Consider the following 18,039-nt stretch of genomic DNA (forward strand, 5'->3'; position numbering starts at 1 on the left):
AGTGATCACTATTTAGTCTTGAGCAGGATAAAATTGAATTTCATATTGAAAAGAACAACATGTAAGAAAGTTTTAAAGCGAATAAAAGTTGAGCAGCTGTCAGATGTGAACTGTACACTAAAATACACAAAGATTATTGAAGAAAAAATGAAAGAGTTTGAGAACAGGAACCAAACCTTGAAGAAAACCCCGACTGATTCAGCCAGAGAGGCATGTGGTGAGGTTGTCTGCAAGGACAGAAAAATCAGCACTCCATGGTGGACACAGGAAGTTAAACAGGCAGTGAAGAAAAGAAGAAAGCATGTCAAAAGTTCCTGGCAAATAAGTCAGCTTGTGCTCTTAGAGAATACAGAGACAAATGTAAGAAAGCTAAACACTATGTAAAACTAGCTAAAAAAAAGTCATGGGAGGACTTTGGCAAGAACATAGAAAATAAATATCAAGAAGGTGATAAGATATTCTGGAGGTTGTTGAAGAAGCTTAGAAATGGAGGAAAGAGTGCTGTAAAAGGAGCTAGAGATGATAAAGGTGACATGAAAACGGGAGAAAAAGATATTCTTGAAGTATGGAGTAATTACTTCAAAGAAATTGCTAAATGAAACAAGCAGTGACAGCACAGTGGTAAAAAAACACTCAACAGGCATAGTCAGGAATACATATCCAAACTTTAAATAATAGAAAAAGCCATCAAAAGCTTGAAATGTGGAAAGGCAGGAATAGACGATATTCAACCAGAAATACTCAAGTATGCAGGTATTAAAGTCTTACAGTGGCTGCATAGTTCAGAAAGCCTGGACATAGGGACGAATTCCCAATGATTGGAGTAGAGCTCTAATAGTACCCATATATAAAAAGGAAATAAAACCGAATGTGAGAATTACAGAGGTATTTCCCTACTAAGTGTTCCTGGCAAGATCTATGCAAGTATTCTTGAGAAACGGTTGAGAAGAATTGTGGAAGAAAAGCTTGGTGAATTGGATTCATGCAAAATAGAGGCTGTCAGGATCAGATTTTCACTTTACGACAAATAGTCGAAAAAGCATGGGAATATAACAAAGATCTGTATTTAAGTTTTGTCGATTTGGAAAAGGCATATGACAAGGTGCCAAGAGAGAAGCTATTCAATACACTACAGTTATATGGTGTCGATGGGGCATTATATCAAGCATTACTTAGTCTTTATTTGAGTTGTAAGTCAGCAGTTAGAATTGAAGGAAGTACAGGAAGATGGTTTAAGGTTAAATCTTGTGCGAGACAAGGATGTACATTATCCCCTCTGTTATTCATTATCTATATGGATCACATTATGAAGGAATGTGGTATTAAACCTGATATCAAGATTGGAGATGTTAATGTCAGCTCTTTGCTTTATGCGGATGATGTTATACTTCTAAATAAATCTGCTACAAGTCTGCAAGATTCTCTGACTAAATTGACTAACTGTTCTAATAGATATGGTATGAAGGTCAGCAATAAAAAGACAAAGACAATGAAAATAGGCAGAATCATTGAAAATGTTCAGCTGTGTTGTGAATGGAGAACCTGTGGAACAAGTAAAACATTTAAGCTACTTAGGCACGATTTTTAGTGAAGATGGTAAATTCAATATAGAAATAGACAACAGAATCAGCAAAGCTGGTATGATGGGAAGTCAATTGAATAAATTCATATGGAATAAGAGAGAAATTAGTCGGAACACTAAATTAGCTGTATACAAGACAGTGTTCAAACCAGTTTTAACTTATGGATCTGAGAGCTGGGTCAGAAGTAAAATACTTGACCAAAGACTAGAGACCGCAGATATGAGAGTCCTGAGAAAGATTAGAGGCGTGAACAGATGGCATCAATGGCAATATCATATTAAAAGCGAGAATATTAGGAAAGAACTTTACATTGTCAGCATCCAGGAATGCGTTAGCAGAGCTAATCTCAGGTGGTATGGTCACTTAAACAGAATGGGTGAGGAATGATTAGTAAAACAAGTGTTCTCTGCCAGGTTGGCAGGAAAATGACCCAGAGGAAGACCAAGATATAGGTGGATTGATATGGTAAAAAGTGCCTTAGACGATAGAAATATAAGATCTGATAATGTTGGAGTCTTGACAAGTAACAGACTGATTTGGAGGAAAATTGTAGATAGGAAGTTAGTAATGATGTAAATTTTTGCATGTAGTACTATCATATCCTGTACACCCCTTGATGATGATAATGATGATATTAGATTTGATTAATGTGATTTTGATATACACGGTAACATCGAGGGATACCTGTGCTTGCTGTTGACTCACTGACCTTCCATCTCAGTATGGTATTACTGACTGTTGACCTGGGATGGCCCAATTTGTCAAACTTGATATGCCTGCAACATGGCATCCTGTCACAATGCCTCTTTCAAACTCTTTCAGTTCCCTTGTTGCAGCCATTTCACCTGGACATAATCGCACTGACTTGAGAGCATCATATTCCTCCAATTTATACTGGCTACAAACACGTGACTTGTTACAACGCATGCTGCAACTTGAGCACCCACAGATGTCTGTTGACTTTTTTTTCAAGCAGTGTACTGTCAGATTACTTCACATGAACTGCCCTAGTATCCCATAATGCATAGCATCCTTGCTTTCAGATGTGTACTGTCATGCATTATGGGATGGATCAATACCCAAACTGTTTTCAACCTTTATTGATGCTTTATTAGTGGGAACCAGATAAATGGAGATATTGTAATCTAAATTGGTGCAGAAGCCATATTTCCTATATAAGTAACAAAATGGTGTATCACCATATTATTAAAATACTCTAACACAGTTTTTTCACTTGGTTAGAAAATTCATGATGTTAATATAATGCTAATCACAATGTTGTCATGTGCAAAATTTTGTTTGCTCACATCTGAAGCAAAGAATAAAAATAAGAATACACTGTCTTATCCATATTATTTAAATATGATGATACTCTATTTTCTACTTGCATGTGAAAATAATTCTCCATTGATTTAGTTCTCAGTATTTGCATGGGTCACACTGATGTAAAGGTCAAAACTGGTCTGGGCAGTGACCATTCTCATTTTCAGACATGCATGGCAATATGCATGTCTGAAAGGATGTGTGTTGTGCATTATGGGATACTAGAGTAGTTTAAGATGAAATAATATGCTGTTATATAAAAGCATAATTGCAATGTTACTTCACATGTGACCTTTTGTTTGTGCACATCTCTGTAGAGCAGTATTTTCCAAACATTCAATGCCAACATACCCCTTCCAAAATTTTAGTAACATTGGCATACCCTCTCTCAGTGAAATGTAATTTGGGAGAAGTTACGATAATATTTCATTCTAATATATTTCATATACACAATTCATTCTAATTATAAAAGCATTTAATTTTAACATGTGTTATAATAAATGCAAAATAATTTTTTAAATAAAAATTAAAAAAACATATTTAAAAAAATACATTTTAGTCATATGAATCCAATATGCACAGAGCAGAAACTATAAAATTTAGCACAGAGTTCCAACCATGTAGTTTGATCTATTTGATTTTAAAACTTTTAATGCAAACAGTTTGAAGTCCACAGCTGGAACCTAATCATGCTGCCAGCCATGTGGTCATAACAGAGTTCAGTTGATACATGCCAAGAGATGCATTTTGTTTAAAACTTATTTTAGATTTTTCTAGTTACTGACAAATTAATTATAGAATAGACTTGCACTTATCTGTGACAATACAACAATAAAGTAATCAAAGCTTAAATAATAAAAAAGCATCTTGTATCCATCCACCTTCTCAAGACCATACACTAGCCTTTTTTTTTTAGATAAAGGTTCTGGATGCAATGTGTTTCTGCTAAGAAAGGCTAGAGGTATAAGTCTAAGATCAGATATTGTCTTGGAAAATATCTGATCTTATGTGGAGATCTGAGTATTATCAAACGCAAGGGAAAGTGAAATGTGGACTTTCTTGCTTGAAATAAGATAAGATTGTGTTTTGGTGGTACTGAAGTTGATAAGGTTGTCTTTGTCAGGGAAGGTCTTGAAGCTTGTGGTATATGAAAAGATGAATGAAAAGTACTATTATCGGAAAAATATTAGGATAATTTATAATGAATAAGAGAAAGAGAAGAGCATGGGTGAAAGTACAGAACCCCTGAAATTGGTAAGAATATATGAAGAAAGGAAATCACCTTGTATGACATATAGTCAATGCCCAGAGAGGATATTGGGAATTTTATTGCAAAGGGATTGCAATATTAATAATTTTATTGCAATCAGATAAGTGCTCTAATTGGTGAAACTTATGTGTCAACACACAAGTTTCACCAAACGTTTCCAGTGCTTCTGTCCATAAGCAGATGTTGACAATAAGATATGCTGTGGATCAAGAATAGCAGAATTCATATTAAATGGTAGTCTTCCATGTATTGGAGTTAAATGCTGATGACATTTTTCAGTATTTAACTCCTTCAATACATGAAGAAACAAGACTTGGGACTAAAAATTCAGCGCTCAACTAATAAAGCAACAAGCAACAACTGCAAAAAGACCACCAGAAAATTTAAATCTGACTTTGAAAAGGCCAAGTACAGAAAACTTGGATCAAATTCCTGACATGTAACCTCAAGGGGTGTACAGGATATGATAGTACAACATGAAAAACTTACATCATTACTAATTTCCTATCTACAATTTTCCTTCAAATCAATCTGTTACCTGTCAAGACTCCAATATTATCAGAACTTATATTTCTATCTTCTAAGGCAGCACTTCCCAAACTGTGGGCCACGGCCCCCTTAGGGGCCGTGAAATAATGAAAACAAATTTAAAATGTTTTAAGACTTAAGTAGACTATTTTTATTTTAAAAGAAACGTGTTTAATTTTTATTATTTATTATTTCTTTTATGTTATTTTTTATATTTTAATGGAAAAAATCACACACTGGTTCACAAGTTTTGCTTGCTGTGTATTTCGGCGCTTAACGAATATTAGTAAATATATGCGTGTTCATACATTTCAAAGCAGAAATCTAAGAATTGCAGTTTCAAATATTTCACCTGATACTGGTGTAGCAGTATTGAAACACATCCATCACATTAAATTGTTATTAAATTTCTTTTATGTTTTTAATTCTTTCTTTATTACTAATCGTTTTACGTTTCATGTGCTTGTATTGAAAATGTACAATAACAATATATCTATCTATATTAGAATATGAGATAATGTGCCATCTGAAATGGGTATGTAAGATGCTAAAAATGTAATATTTGCATTTGATTTTTGCATTCGCTGTGTATGAATACAATAAATTATTATAATAATATATGTCTATATTACGATTTTTTTTCGAAGGGGCCATGAAATATTTTAATTTTTCTGATGGGGGCCCTCAAATCCAGAAGTTTGGGAAGCACTGTTCTGAGGCACTTTTTACTGTATTAATCCACCTATATTTTGGTCTTCCTCTGGGTCAACCTGGCAGAGAACACTTGTTTTGCTAATCCTTCTTCTACCATTCTGACCTTAGATTAGCTCTGCTAACAATGTCAAGTTCTTTCCTAATATCCTCATTTTTAATATGATATTGCCATTGATGCCCCTAATCTTTCTCAGGACTCTCATATCCGTGGTGTTTATTCTTTGGTCAAGTGTTTTATTGCTAACTTTTTACTGTATTAATCCACCTATATCTTGGTCTTCCTCTGGGTCAACCTGGCAGAGAACACTTGTTTTGCTAATCCTTCTTCTACCATTCTGACCTTAGATTAGCTCTGCTAACAATGTCAAGTTCTTTCCTAATATCCTCATTTTTAATATGATATTGCCATTGATGCCCCTAATCTTTCTCAGGACTCTCATATCCATGGTGTTTATTCTTTGGTCAAGTGTTTTATTGCTAACCCAACTCTCAGATCCATAGGTTAAAATTGGTTCAAACACTGTCTTGCATACAGCTAATTTATTGTTTTGACTAATTTCCCTTATTCCATATAAATTTATTCAGTTGACTGCCTACCATACTAGCTTTATTGATCCTGTTCTCTATTTCCATATTTAATTTACTATCTTCACTAAAAAATCATGACTAAGTGCTGAAATGTTTTACTTATTCTATAATTTCTCGATTCACAATGCAGTTGATATATTCTACGTTTCAGCATATTTTCGCTGTCTTTGTCTTGCTGATCTTCATACCATATCTATTACAATTTAGTCAGGGAATCTTTCAGACTTATATTTATTTAGAAGTATAACATCATCAACATAAAGCAAAGAGCTGAGATTAACATCTCCAATTTTGATATCATGTTTAATACCACTTTCCTTCATAACGTGATCCATATAGATAATGAATAAAAGAGGGAATAATGTACATCCTTGTACATTATTCCCTCATTAAACATTAAACAATCTTCTTGTACTTCCTTCAATTCTAACTGCTGACTTACAATTGAAATAAAGACTAAGTATTGCTTGATATAATCTCACATTGACACTATACAACTGGAGCATTTGGAATAGCTTTCCTCTTGGCACCTTGTCATACGCCTTTTCCAAATCTACAAAACTTAAATACAGATCTTTGTTATATTTCCATGATTTCTTAACTATTTGTCATAAAGTGAAATTCCGATTCTGACAGTGTCTATTTGGCCTGAATCCAGCTTCTTTTTCACAATCGTTCTCAACCATTTCTCAAGTATGCTTGCATAAATCTTATACGAGGAATATTCAGTAGGGAAATACCTCTGTAATTCTTATATTCAGTTTTATTTCTCTTTTTATATATGGGTACTATGAGAGCTCCTCCAATCATGTGAAATTCGTCCCTCTGTACAGATCTTCTGAACTATGCAGTGCAGCCACTGTAAGACTTTAATACCTGCATACGTGAGCATTTCTGGTTGAATATCATCTACTCCAGCTGCCTTTTCACATTTCAGGCTTTTGATGCTTTTTTCTACTTCAAGTGTGTGTGTGTGTGTGTATATATATATATATATATATATATATGTATTCCTGATTGCATGCCTAGTCAGTGTTTTTTACCACTATGCTGTCACTGATTGTTTCAAGCAATTTTTGGAAGTAATTACTCCATACAACAAGGATATCTTTTTCTCCAGTTTTCATGTCATCTTTATCATCTCTAATTCCTTTTACAGCACTCTTTCCTCCATTTCTGAGCTTTTTCAACAACCTCCAGAATATCTTGCCACCACCTTCTTGATATTTATTTTCTATGTTTTACCAAAGTCTTCCACATGACTTTAGTTTAGCTTCTTACATTTGTCTCTGTATTCTCTAAGAGCACAAGTTGATTTATTTGCCAGGAAGTTTTGATATGCTTTCTTCTTTTCCTTCATTGCCTCTTTAACTTCCTGTATAAACCATGGAGTTTTGATTTTTCTATCCTTGCAGACAACTTCACCACATGCCTCTTTGGCTGAATCAATCAGTTTTCTTCATGATTTGCCACTGAACCTCCAAGGTTTGGTTCCTGTTTTCAAACCTGTTCATTTTTTCTTCAGTAATTGTGTATATTAGTCTACAGTTCACATCTGAGAGCTGCTCAACTTTTATTCACTTTAAAACTTTCTTACATTGCCAGCAAAGGTTGGTCGATTGGTAGAGCCTCAGCTATTAATGGCTCTCAAAAAGTTAAGCAAGTTTGAGCGCGGTTAGTAGTTGGAAGGGAGTCAATCATTCGATGCTATTGGCACTCTCTCCCTCCTGGAGGTGTCACATAATAATAATAATAATGTTCTTCTTTTCAATATGAAATTCAATTTTATCCTGCACAAGACTAAATGGTGATCACTTCCAAATTCAAATCCTCTGTACACTCTACTGTCCTGCACCAGGAAGAAAACATCACTATCAACAATAACATAGTCAATGAGACTTTTCTTATTCCTTGCTTCTTCTCTCCATGTGAATTTGTGCATATTTTTATGTTGGAACATGGTGTTAGTAATAACCAGTCCATGTCCTGAGCCAAAATTGAACAGGTATTTGCCATTATTATTTCTCAAAATTTTCCCAATATATTTTTGTATGTCTGACAATCATTTCCTACTCTGCTATTTAGATCCCCAACAAGGACCAACTTTTCCTTTTTTCATTGTATCAGTTGCTTTCTCTAAAGCTTCAAAAAATTCTTCCATTTCTATCTTAGTATAACCTTTTGTGGGACCATAGGTACAAATAAGTCTCATTGTCCAGTTCCACATTGCGATATTTACCCACATCACTCTACTTGATATTGCCTGCCATTCAAGAAGCCTCATATTTAGCATTGAATACTATGGCTACTCCTCCTTTTCCTTGTTTGTCATTGCCTGAATATAACATTTTGTATTTATTGTTCAGAAAGATCTCCTCAGTTATTGTGTTTTTTGTTTCAGTCATCCCTATTATGTCGATCTGAAACTTATACACTTCCTCACTAATTCCTAGCTCCATTTCTTTACCATTCAGGCTTCTTATGTTGATAGTACCAATCTTGAACTCTGGTGATGTTGAGTTGGCGTGTTTTAGGATCTGTTCCAGCAGCCGACTTTTGCTGTTCGACCTGGTTTCTTCCCTGTCGAAAACAATGGGGGCCTTGCTTAACCAGGCAACGCCCCATTCAGCATGAAATTCTGTCATGTTGTACCATCATTCAATACTGTGGTTTAAACCAATAAGAATACAATTTGGTCAGCTAAATCCCAAATTGCCAGCCCATCCTTGTTCCTTCAGTATTCAGGTGGATACCTAACAGGTGAGAAGGTGACAATTGGACATTAGGTCAGAAGCTCTGGTCAGTTCTCCACATTCCTTTAAAGGCTATGTGGAGGTCTCCTCTCACTTATACAGCTTTGACCCTTAAGCACCCCCACCCCCTGCAGTCCAAATGTCAGTCAAACCTTCTGATCTCTCACTTAGGTTACTGAGTGCATCTTCTCTTCATCCATGTTTTCACTTCTCTCTTAATCTGTATTCCAGATAGTACTATTGTAACATGATTGAAAAACTAGACCGACTTTCTGCCATCATTTTTTTCCTCTAGCATCAGTTGATGATCAACGCGAAAGTAGCTATCCCCATTCTACCAAGAGTAGTCTTGCTGCATGACTCTTCTAGTCTCCAATCAGAAAGAGATCAAAGAAATCCTGAATAGTTCAGATACTAATACGTTTTCTGGTCCTAATGGTATCTCCCCCTCTATACACAAACACAGTTCATTAAAACCTGTGCTTTTGAACTCATATCCATCCTTTTCAGTCTCCTAACTTTAACTCCTTTCTTGGCTGCTATGCTGAACAGATGCAAGATGAGTATGAAAGATTAAGAGACTGAAAAGGATGGATGCTGGTTGAAAAGCACAGGTTTTAATTAAATGTGTTTGTGTGTGTGTGGATAAATAATGGAGAAAATGGTGGTAGAAGGTCAGTCTGGTCTTTGGATGTTACAATAGTACCATATGGATACAGATCAAGAAAGAAGTGAAAACATGGATGGAAAGAAGATGCACTCAGTAACTTAATGAGGGATTGGAAGGCTTGACTGACATTTGGACTACAGGCAAGTTTTCTGCACTTGGCCTTTTCAAAGTCAGATTTAGATTTTCTGGTGGTCTTTTTGCAGTTGTTGCTTGTTACTTTATTAAGCTGAGTGCTGGATTTTTAGTTTCAAGTCACTTGAAATATGCTGAATTATTTTCTGGACTACCTTGGTACACTTGTTGAGAAACCAAGATTTGGATGATACCCTGGACTTTTGAGTGGAAATAGTATGAAGGCCTTCTAGAGCAGGAATCTAGTTCAGAAGAGTGAAATAGTAGTTAGTCCAAGGAAAGGAGATAACTTTTCAAAAGGTACTAGTAACTGTGAAGGCTTCTGTTAGAAATGCAGAAGAATATGTATAAAATTAATAAAACTCTGCAGAAAGTTTTTTACCTTGGGTATATATTATGTTAAAGATACCAAGCAATTTTATAAGCTAGGTTTTTTAATCCTTTTCCCCAAGCAACCAAACAGACTTACTTGTCTGTTTGGTTGCTTGAGAAAATCAAGTTTGCGACTGCACGTAGCGCAACACTAGGCAACTCGTTCTAAAGGTGGAGCAAGCTCTGATCACTTTCCTTAGAATTTTCCCCTAATGCAAAGCACATTTCCTTGCAGAAATGTATGATGCTATGCATTAAGGTAATGGTCACTACCCATACCGGTTTCGACCTTTATTGAGGTCTCGTCAGTGGGAGCCAGACCTAAAAAATGCCAAGGGTGAAGTAATACAGAGCTTATAAATATTTTACCTAAACTAGTTGCCATAAGGTGCTTTGACCACATTAAATAAAAATCTCAGGATGAGAGTAATATGTAGAAAATTTTTTACCTTGGGTATATATTATGTTAAAGATACCAAGCAATTTTATAAGCTAGGTTTTTTAATCCTTTTTCCCAAGTAAGCAAACAGACAAGTAAGTCGAGTTTGCGGCTGCACGTAGTGCAACTCGTGGTAAAGGTGGAGCAAGCTCTGATCACTTTCCTTAGAATTTTCCCCTAATGCAAAACACATTTCCTTGCGGAAATGTATGAGAGCCAGACTCCCACTGATGAGATCTCAATAAAGGTCGAAACCAGTATGGGTAGTGACCATTACCTTAATGCATAGCATCATACCACCTTTACCATGAGTTGCACTACGTGCAGCTGCAAACTTGACTTACTTGTTAGTTTGCTTACTTGGGATAAAGGATTAAAAAACCTAGCTTATAAAATTGCTTGGTATCTTTAACTTAATAAAACTTTATTTGACAATTATTTGAATTTGAAATGAACAGATCATCCTAAGTGCTAAGCCATTTCAAAAGCAAATGATAACAATGGATTAAAAAAAAAAAAACTGCTATGAGCTGTGTGCAAGCATAGTGAGGTATAATAGACAAAAAGACATAAGATGTAATAAAACGATGTATGGTTGATGGGGAGGAAGAAACCACTGATGATTAATGAGAATGACTCTCAAATTTTTGGAAATGAGAGGCAGTCATTCTGATTTAAATATGAGTGATATTCATGCATTTTTTCTACCTAGTGTCCAGTTTGTCCAAAGCAGAAGAGGTGCAATACCAGGAAACTTGGTACACATCTGGAAGGTTAAGAGGAGATTATTTATCCTTAGAGGAAGATAGCCAAAAGGAGAGTTTAATGATAGGAAGAAACGTAGGCACTAGTTTTTATTTCTTGAGGATTTCTGAGATCGTCATGTTGTTTGGAGACATCTATAATATAAGAAATTTGAATCGTCCATACTGGCTCTGGGTGGTTATGAGTAGGCTTGTAGAAGTCTAGCTGTATTTTGGGAGAAGCCATTCTTTTGCACAATTGCTTTAATCAAAGCAAGTTCTTATTCACCAGTTCTAGTTTGAGAACCTGAGTGGAGGAGTTAGAGCAGACAACATGAACTCAGTTTAGTAGTTTTTGTTATTTTCATTTTTTGAGATGGGTCATGCAGAATCCAGTGAAGGCAGGTCTGCAGCAGAGAGAGAGAGAGAGAGTTAATTCACTAGGAGAATGGGAGAGAAAGATGTCTAAGAAGGCCAATTTACCATTTTAATTTAAAAATCAGAGGTACTTCCACTGAAGTACCTTTGATTTGTTTGTATAGTTCATTTTGGCAGATCAAGGATCCAGAGTAAATGATGAAATCGAATAACTTGACTATGCCAGGCCTATGCTAGTAATATCGAGCACTGATTTCTTTCTGTGGGGGACCCTTAAAACCATGTTGAATGAAATGCCTGTTGCCTCTGACATGGACCTCGTGGCAAGAATCAGCATCGCCACTGCAAATATCCATGAAACTCCAGGTATTTTCGAAAATGTATGCAATCAATGCTTCGTCAGTGTCGGGCATGCATCACTGCTAATGGTCGTAACTTTGAGCACATGATGTGAAACCATATTATGTATCCAACTATTATTGAACTGTTCAGTTAGGCCTAATAAAGTTTTTACACTACTTACTGCCGTGTGTTATTTCTGTATCTTTGTGTCCCTGTTAGCATACCTTCCGGTGGCATTTCCAGTCATGCTTTCCTATGTGAATATGGTTGATTTTGATGTTCTCTACCTCTCCTCAAAGTTTGAACGTGGAATTTTGAACCCCCCCCCATGTGTGTGTGTGCGTGCGCGTGCACACGAGGAGGAGACCTCCACATAGCCTTTTAAAGAATGCAGAGAACTGACTAAGGCTTCTGACTTAATGTCCAATGCTCACCTCCCCATGATGCACCCTGTTAGGTATCTACCTGGAGACTGAACAAGTGAGGATGGGCTGGCAATCTGGGATTTAACCAACCACAATATAAAATTATGGTACAACATGACAATTTCATGCCAACTGGGATGTTGCCCAGTTAAACAAGAATCCTGCTGTTTTTGTCAGGGAACCAGGGTGAATAGCACAAAGTTAGCTACTGGAAAAAATCTCAAAGCACATCCCAAATCAACATCAGTAGAGTTCAAGATTGACACTATCGGTGTAAAAAGCATCAATGGAAAAGAAATGGAACTATCAGAAGAATTGGATCAGTATACAAGATTGACATAATAGGCATGACTGAAACAAAGAAGACAAAAAAAATAGACAATAGCAATCAGGAAAATGGAGTAGCTATAGTATTCAACACTAAATACAAGGATCATTTTGTATGGCAGGCAATAAAGTAAAGTAACAATGTGGGCAATATCACAATGGGAAACTGGACAATGAGCCGTGTGCCTATGGTCCCACAGAAGGTTCTATTAAGGAAGAAATGGAAGAATTTTTCAAGGCATTAAAGAAGGTAGTTGACACAATGAAAAAGGAAAAGTTGGTTCTTGTTGGAGATTAAACAGCAAATGTAGGAAATGATTACAAGACATATAGAAATACTTTGGGAAAATTTGGAGAAAAGAGCAAAGCTAATAATAATGGTGCCAGCAAAGGTTGCCCGATTGATAGAGCCTGTGCTACTAATAGCTCACACAAAAAGTTAAGCAAGTCTGAGCGTGGTTAGCAGTTGGAAATGGATCAATCATTCGATGCTGTTGGCACTCTGCTGAGGACTGGCCATTCTCACAGGGTTAACTTCAGCCTGTAAACTGACGTATATCATACCTCTGTACCCTCAACGTACGTGGGGATATGACCAATAATAATAATGGTAAGTGCCTGCTAGATTTCTCTTCAGGACATGGACTAGTTATTACTAACACCATGCCCAACAAAAAAATATTCGCCAGAGTCATCCTAAACCGAATACAAAACCTCCATCAATGAAAATAGCTGCAAAGAACAGGCTGGTTTCAAAAAAGGCTTTTCAACAATAAATCATATTCAAACTATTACTCAGCTAACAGAAAGATGCAGAGAATACCATATCCCACTTTGTCTTCTTTTTATAGATTTTAAAAAAGCATTTGACACTATTGAGCATAACGCAGTATTCCAAGCTTTAATAGAACAAGGCGTAGAAAAAGCATACATCCAACTCATAAAAGATATCTACAAAGAAGACACAACAAATATCACACTTTTCAATCATCCGATTAAAATTAACTTAAGTAGAGGAGTACGTCAGGGTGATGTCTTATCACCTAATCTCTTCACATCTACTCTGGACAGCATCATTCGAAAAATTGACATGAAAGATGGAATAAACATTGATGGTGAAATGTTAAATATCCTATTATTCGCCGATGATGTGGTATTAATATCTCACTCACCCAAACTCTTAGAATCACTGCTGAATAACATAAGCCAAAACTGCCAAAAAATTAGATTGGAAATACACCCAGACAAAACAAGATGGATGAAAAACAAATATTGTAAAGATCATACAATCACTCTACAATCTCACACCAATGAAAAAGTTGAATACCTCGGCCAGTTCATAAAAATGAATAATGATATATCAAATGAAATAGCAAGGAGAAAAAGAGCTTCTTGGATAGCCTTCAAAAATAAATTCAACAATTACCAACGAAAACATAGATATAGAAATAAGAGCCCATCTTTTCAATAGTCACATCTTACCAGCATTAACTTATGGCAGTGAAACATGGAACACAACTTTAAAAGAAGAACAAAGCTTAATAACAACCCAACGTGCAATATAAACAAAATAGACCACGTAAGACACACAGAAATCAGGAAGAAGTCTGCACTCATGGACATAATAAAAGCAATCTACAACAGCAAAAGAAGATGGGCAGGACATCTCGCCAGAATGAGAGACAACAGATGGACAGTCAGAGATACAAACTGGTATCTGAGAGATACCAAAAGAAAACCTGGAAGATCCAATGATTAAGAAAGTCGGAAGAAAATGGAGAAGAAAGGCCAAAGACAGGAATAGCTGGACTCTTTACAACTTGCAGTTATGGAGAAATCCTGACTGAAATCACAGGTACATCAAGGTATATCTGGAAAAGGCATATGACAAGGTGCCCAAAGGAACATTATACAGAGCAATACATAATCTTTATTTAAGATGTAAGTCAGCAGTTAGAATTGAAAGAGGTACAGGAAAATGGTTTGCAACAAAAGTGCATATTATCTCCACTGTTATTCATTAACTATATGGATCACATTATGAAGAAAAGTGGTATTAAATCTGATATCAAAATTAGTGATGTTAATCTTAGCTCTTTACTTTATGCAGATGGTGTTATACATCTAAATAAATCCAGTACAAGTGTTCCCTGTTGTAAGAAATTTGGTATGAAAATCAGCAATAAAAATACAGATAACAAAAACAGGTAGAAACATCAAAAATATCAACTGTATCCTGAATGGTGAACCTATAGAATACGTAAAACATTTCAGCTATTTATGCAGAATTTTTAATGAAGATGGCAAATTAAATATCGAAACAGACAACAGAATTAGTAGAGCTGGTGTGGTAGGAAGTCAAATTAATAAGTTTATTATGAAATAACAAAGAAATTAGTCAAAGCACTAAATTAGCTGTATAAAAGACAGTGTTCAAACTACTTTAAACTTACGGAGATCTGAGAGTTGAATTAGAAATAAAACTCTTGATCGAAGACCAGAAACCACAGATACGAGTTCTGAGAAAGATTAGTGGTGAACAGATGGTAGGATTATTAGGAAAGAACTTGCTATTGTTAGCATTCAGGAATGTAAAAAGGGAAGAAGGTCATCTGTAAAAAGCAGAGCTAATTTCAGATGATATGGTCATGTAAACAGAATGGAAGAGAAAAGTTAGCAAAACAAGATTCTTTTTCAAGTTGGCAGGAAAAACATCCAAAGAAAGACCAAGATGTTGGTGGATTGATAAATAAAAAGTGTCTTAGAAGACAGAAATATAAGATCTGATAATGTTAAAGTCTTGACAGATAACAGATTAATTTGGAGTACAATTGTTGATCAGAAGTTAGCAATGGTATAACTTTTTCATGTACTATCATAATATCCTGCATATCCCCTGAGGGTACATATCAGGAATTTAATGATGCATGTATTTAAAAACTAATGATTGTTACACACCTACAGCCTCTTCCATACTTTGCAAAAAAAAAAAAAAAAATTGACATGTCAATCTTGTCTAACAACAATGCCTATAGACAGATGTTTTTATCTGCTGCTCCAAACTCCAGGAAACAAAAATGAAAATATTCATGAATATAGACAATTGTTGTCCTTCAGTGTAAACTGCAAATTTGAAAAATTTAATTCCTACAAAATCCTTTCCATTTACTACAATATCTCACAAAACCAATTTTAAATTAAAGTTTCATTAATTATATCTGATGATGTAAATTAACATTCATTAATTACATGAATTATGTAACATTCCCAAGTGAAAAACAAATGCAGGACCCCCCCCTTTTTTTTAATAGTAAAAAAAGCTAATGTTCCAAGCCTGCTAAATAAATAGATACTAATATACATTAACATAGTCCAGGAAACTAAATCCCTGCATTATGTTTTCTTATTATCATAATGTATTGTAGGATAAATTTGTAATACCTGCTAAACAATGCAAGAGTAATCCCCAAGACCCCATCCGTACTCCTTCATCATACAGGTCCTCAGTCCCTTCCTCATTTCCTTGAGGTTTCCCTTGATATATAACCTATAAGGCAATAATAAGAAAATTGTGAAAATATGTATTTACTCAGCCTTTAATTTAATGTGCAGCTAGACACAAAATGTATGGTGGGGAAGGGGGAGAGAAAAAAGAGCAGTTGTAATTTAAAATTTATGCAGTTAAAGGTATTATACAGAATACAAAATATTTAATTAAACAATGAAACTATATTTTATACAAAAGTATACAAAAAAAATATATAATTACAATAGAATTAAGTTTTCTTATTTTTTGTCTTAGCAGCTTCATTATTATTTAACTCCTTGTCAGGTCCTTTGTACCATGTTTGGCAGACGCATAACTAGTGTTATGCTAGGAAATTCAGTTGAAGCACATAAAACTTGAATACTCAGTAGGTCATCTTTCAGAATTCGTTAAATTTTTGATGTTGTAGACTACCTTCAATCTGTCAAATCATGTTCAAACCTGTATTCAGAATGTGCAGCAATGAACATAACCTGAATAAAGTGCTTCACAGTCTGACAGAATTTTGGAAATTTTGGTATTATAGAACAAATTAGAAGGATAATGCCTGATATGCTAATTTAGAACTCAATTTGAAATATAAACATTTACAATTTTGATATTTGAACTTCCTAAATGTCACGTGCTCTATTTTTGGGGGTGTTTAGAAGAAAGAAAATACTACAACACAAATATGGAAATTATGCTCAAAGCTGGAAATTATGATTGACTTAGAAGAAATTGATTTCCATTCAGTAACTGATACCATGCAATCTTTGGCCCCATGGTATCGTTGTGTCCCAATTTATGATTATTAGGCTTTCAACTATCCTTACATGTGAAACTCTACTTGTCTTTGTCCAAATCTTATTTATATACGAGATATCACCAAATACAAATAATCTTCTTCTCCCCTTAGTGTCCCTAAATATTTATTTTATACTGCGCCTTTCAGGACATTTAGTTTAGGATATAAAATTTAAAAACAAGGAGCGATTACCAAAATATGTCTGAGTGTGAAACTAATATGCATTCGTGACCTTTATCTCGTAACTTAACAAACCCCCCCCCCCCTTGATTAGGTTCGTGCGTTGTTACAAGTGGTACATTGAGCGGCAATCTCAGACAACTGTATTTTCAATGAACAAAAGTTTATTGAACTCTTAAACATGGTACAATTCATTCTTTATCAAATAAAACTCCATTCAGAATATATAATACAAATTTTCACTAGCTAAACACAAGTATTAGGTTAAGATCCTACATGAGAATTGTGATCATATCACCATAACAGATTCTGGACATACAAACATGTATAATCCTAGAACTAGTTGATCCTTTGTCTAACCCCTTACTGGTTTGATCACGCTAAAATTCTGTATTTTCTAGGACATATAATCAGTTATTCTAATTTTCTCACTAAGACAATATGGATTAAAATTATCCTTTTGCTGAGCTAATACACACTTCATCATCATCATCATCATCAAATTCCTGCCATGTACCCTCAAGGGGTGTACAGGATATGACAGTACTACATGAAAAATTTACATCATTACTAACTTCCTATCTACAATTTTCCTCCAAATCAGTCTGTCGCTTGTCAAGACTCTAACATTATCAGATCTTATATTTCTATCGTCTAAGGCACTTTGTACCATATCAATCCACCTATATCTTGGTCTTCCTCTGGGTCGTTTTCCTGCCAACCTGGCAGAGAACACTTGTTTTGCTAATCTTTCCTCTCCCATTCTATTTAAGTGACCATACCACCTGAGATTAGCTCTGCTAACGCATTCCTGGATGCTGACAATGTCAAGTTCTTTCCTAATATCCTCGTTTTTAATATGATATTGCCATTGATGCCACCTGTTCACACCTCTAATCTTTCTCAGGACTCTCATATCTGCAGTCTCTAGTCTTTGG

At 35.2% G+C, this 18,039-nt stretch overlaps 1 protein-coding gene across 1 annotated transcript in view; it reads right to left on the reverse strand.

Moving 5' to 3' along the window:
- LOC150092800 (solute carrier family 45 member 3-like) overlaps positions 1 to 18,039 on the reverse strand; it is an 80,284-nt gene that overhangs the window by 14,241 nt on the left and 48,004 nt on the right. Inside the window, exon 3 of the mRNA XM_090414676.1 lies at positions 16,029 to 16,134. Within this exon, the coding sequence (XP_090270802.1) occupies positions 16,029 to 16,134 (106 nt within the window). The remainder of the gene's footprint in view (positions 1 to 16,028; positions 16,135 to 18,039) is intronic.

This window comes from Typopeltis vanoorti, chromosome 25 (assembly GCF_054136105.1).
Source record: "Typopeltis vanoorti isolate ZY-2024b chromosome 25, IOZ_Tvanoo_1.0, whole genome shotgun sequence".
Taxonomy (NCBI): domain Eukaryota; kingdom Metazoa; phylum Arthropoda; class Arachnida; order Uropygi; family Thelyphonidae; genus Typopeltis; species Typopeltis vanoorti.